At 35.7% G+C, this 4,005-nt stretch overlaps 1 protein-coding gene across 1 annotated transcript in view; it reads left to right on the forward strand.

Annotated features, from left to right (window-relative positions):
* Positions 1-265: 265 nt before the first annotated feature.
* Positions 266-4,005, forward strand: part of BEST3 (bestrophin 3) — a 34,438-nt gene continuing 30,698 nt past the window's right edge. Inside the window, exons 1-2 of the mRNA XM_059404462.1 lie at positions 266-417; positions 3,548-3,642. Of these exons, the coding sequence (XP_059260445.1) occupies positions 266-417; positions 3,548-3,642 (247 nt within the window). The remainder of the gene's footprint in view (positions 418-3,547; positions 3,643-4,005) is intronic.

Here is a 4,005-nt window from a genome sequence, read left to right on the forward strand (position 1 = left end):
CTATAAAACCTGGATAACATTTAGAAATGAATGCAAGTTCCAATATCACCCTTTCCAGAGACTACTTAACTCCCCTTTCCTCCTAAAAGATTCAGCAGGGCGAAGGTGCTTATCGCCAAATTCCAAATCGGTTAAACAGAGCAAGGCAGAATGGGGAGATGGCTGGTTAGGGGCTTGAGTCTGAGAGATAGACTTAACGCTCAAACTTAAACATTGCTTTTTACTTGTGTTTTGTCTTCTTGCTCTTCTAGAAAAGCTATCCAAGATGACTGTCACGTACTCCAGTAAAGTAGCAAATGCGACTTTTTTTGGATTTCATAGGTTACTCCTCAAGTGGAGAGGCAGCATCTACAAACTACTGTACAGGGAATTTATTGTCTTTGCTGTTTTTTACACGGCAATAAGTTTGGTGTACAGGTACCTTCCTTTGCATGTCTCCTATGGCCATCAGATATCATGGAAGAATACAGTCTCAAAAATCGGAGTCTTTGGTTGCCGCTGACTTTTGCATTATGTAATCTCCTCCTTTGCATGATCCACTCTTGCCTTCTTCAACTCAGGACACGGTATTTTAATCCACACCTAACCATGCTCAGGATGTTAAGTAGACTCTATCATATTCAGGTGGCTCTCATTCCAGCCCCACGTTAGCTGATCACAGTGAGTCATGTTGCCAAACTTCGCCAGAGGTATAAAAGGGAAGATTCATACTTAAATACACAGCGATGATTTGGAATGGCAAAGGCCACAGACACATAATCACTTGTGCCCATCTCAGCTCTGTCATTGATAATGTCAGTTTGTAATTTGACAGCTTATAGCAACTACCTACATAATGAACATCTTTGAGAATGGTATATATCAGGCAACTTTCCTATCTTTTGCCTGGAATGACGAGATCTTATCCAGGATGGTGCCTGCCAATCTTACCTATACCTCAACTAAATAAAGGCCTGAAAACTAATTTATTTTGTTGATATCTTCTGAGTTTGGGGTGTGTTATATTCACAACGGAAGATGTTTATTCTTTATAACATCACAACCTACGCCTGTCAGACTGACAGAAAATCTGAGCAAAATCATGTCCAAGAAATACTTTCATGGCTAAAATCATGGTCTTAATAAAATTTTATCAATAGTACAAAAGAGAAGCTTTGTGAGTTTTTTTTTTTTAATTAAAATTGATTGCATCCATTTCTACTCTGGGGGAAGTTAGAACTTAAAATAAAAAAGCTAAAGGTTTTTGAGGCTGTATTTCCTCCTTTTCTATGTAGTTCAGTTTGTTCTTTCCCACATACAGATGAACAAATTTGTGTTATCATTGCTCTTACCTGCCTTCTTCTTTGCAGCAGCAGGACTCCATCTGAAGAAGAGGGATAGTAATTTGGCCGGCTGATAATTATCAAAAGTAGAATAGGAAGAGCTGTTTTGCTGCCTATCAAAATATCTGTAAAGGGAAAGTTTTATTTACAAACCTCTAATCTCCTTTCAGTTGTGTCTTATAAATACAATATTATTTGGACAATTTATTTTTGTGTCATCTAATCCTTCAGAATATGAAATGGTGGAAGGCACGTGACATTTCAGAATAATTGTCTCATTAGTTTATTTTTACTAATGTGAGTTTATTGCTGCTACCGCTGCTTAGGATAGAAGAGCACTTAGAGCAGCTGCATCCTAGCCAGAAATCCTCCATGGGGCCTCCACTTTTGCTCCAATATCTTATTTATACCCCATAAAATAGTATGCATATATTTTTTTAAAAATTTTTAGACCATAAAGTACCTTATAATAATGATCAATTGTGCTAGTCATTCTTCATTTTTTTAATGTTCAACTATAAAATCTTATTAAAATAAATGTTGAATCTTGATTAAAGACATACCAAGAACTCAAAGTCATTCATGACTTTACCAAGAAAGTCAAACCTACCTGTAGGAAAATATAGACACAGTGTCATTCTCATGTGTACTAATAATCCTAAATTTTAAAATTCTATTATAAGCAAATAATTACACTTAGCAAAAATCCTAAGTCAAAGACAGAATTCATTTCTTTGATTATATCTCTTTTTACTTTTGGATGAACTTGACAAAATCATCATTTTAGTACTTTCTAGCTACTAAACTTTCTATGTAGCTAATAGCTGAATATTTTTCCTTTGGCCAATTATTAATAATAACAGCCTCTTTAATCGATTAAGTATGACATCATATGTTAAGTGGTTGTATATATAATATATTCTTTAAGCTTCATAACACATAGTTATTATTATTCCCATTTACAAAAAATGGGAAAACTGAGGCTCGAGAGATTTAAAGATAGGTTCCAAGTCCAAATCTTTAAGTGGCTGATCTGGAATTCAAACCTGGGCTCCTCTGACCTTATGGCCTGTGCTTTCCACGTTTAAATCCTCTTTGACCATTTCTATCTGAGTATCAGAAACTGTTCTGGCTGTGACTTGTCATTGGCATGACCTTGACACGCCTGCACAACCCGTTCCTAACTTGAGAATTTCTGACACTTCCTCCAAAGCCAAGGCAGGAATTCCAAGCTCACCCTGCACCCCAAGCTCACCCTGCACCCCAGAATCCTCTCAGCACCAGCTTTTCATCTGCAATCTGGCTGGTGGCTCCCTGTTACCTCATTATCCCTCTGCTTCCCTTATCCAAGTTCTCCTGACTCAAACAAGCCCTTGGCACATGTTATCATGGATTTCCAAGGGATTTCTTCTTCCCTTGGAACAGCTGTTCTCATTCTTTCATGCAAATTCATCTGTGTTGTTCCTCTTTCTAGATCTTGACCATGACTTGAGACTTTTCTTCTGCCTCTGAATCCCCCCCCCTATAATATAAACATCAATAATAGTTTCATTAAATGAATTTATGTCAAACAATACCAGAAAATGAGTTTTGGTCAGATCTGTAATATAAAGTTTTATATTTATATTATATAACTACAAACCCACCAAATATAGTAATAAAAAATTTTACTTCTAGTTATATCTGCATTGTTTTATATTTTATCTAATTGTAGGCTATGAAATAAAGTTATAATATCCCTTGAAGTATAGCACATATGATCAAGAATGTGCTAAGTAGCATATTCAGGGAAGAGTAAGATCAAGATGTCAAATTTAGGGCTATTATGTAGTAATTAACTTAATAACTAATTCACTTAATCAAGATACTTTTTTTTAAGCATACTTGATGAATAATTGAAAATTGGACACTTTCATAAGGTATTTTGCTCTAAATCCAATGTATTCATCATACAAAAGCTTAAAATGTAAAGTATTTAAAAATAAAAGTTAATAAACCCAACTGTCTAATGGCCAATAACATTCATGTACTAAAAACATTGGTACTTGAACCATTCGGCAATTAAAAAGTCTTTGAGATACATCAGCTCAGGTAGGAAAAAAGTTACTGTGCCTTAAAAAAAAATTACAATTATTTGTGCTTAATTGTTTGCACTGAATATCACTTGCAAAGCAAGTGCAGAAGTATAATATCATAAAGGGCTATGCATTTTATTTTTGCTCCAGATTGTTACTTACAGGAGCCCAAAAACGTTACTTTGAAAAATTATCAATTTACTGTGACAGATATGCTGAACAAATTCCAGTAACCTTTGTGCTTGGTAAGTATAGGTCACACGCAGAATGCAGCCACACAGCTGTCTCCGTTAGGATGGCACCGATGACTCTGCATGGGAGTGTTTCCAAGCTGAGAGGCATGCCTGAAAAGCCACCGCTTGCAATAGAACCCCAGCCACCCGTAAGGTTTTCCTTCAGGACTGCTTTGGCTAAATTAACCCCAAACGAGTTTGAGGTAATCATTGGCGATTGGACAATCAAGCTTCCTCTTCACTAACGCTCCATTTTTGCTGTCAATATTTGAACTCTAATACCCACTCACTGGGTGCTAAGGCCTTGCCAGGCACAAATTACTTTTATTTATTTATTTATTTATTTATTTATTTATTTATTTATTTATTTATTTA

The sequence above is a fragment of the Mustela nigripes genome, chromosome 6 (genome assembly GCF_022355385.1).
Source record: "Mustela nigripes isolate SB6536 chromosome 6, MUSNIG.SB6536, whole genome shotgun sequence".
Lineage (NCBI taxonomy): Eukaryota > Metazoa > Chordata > Mammalia > Carnivora > Mustelidae > Mustela > Mustela nigripes.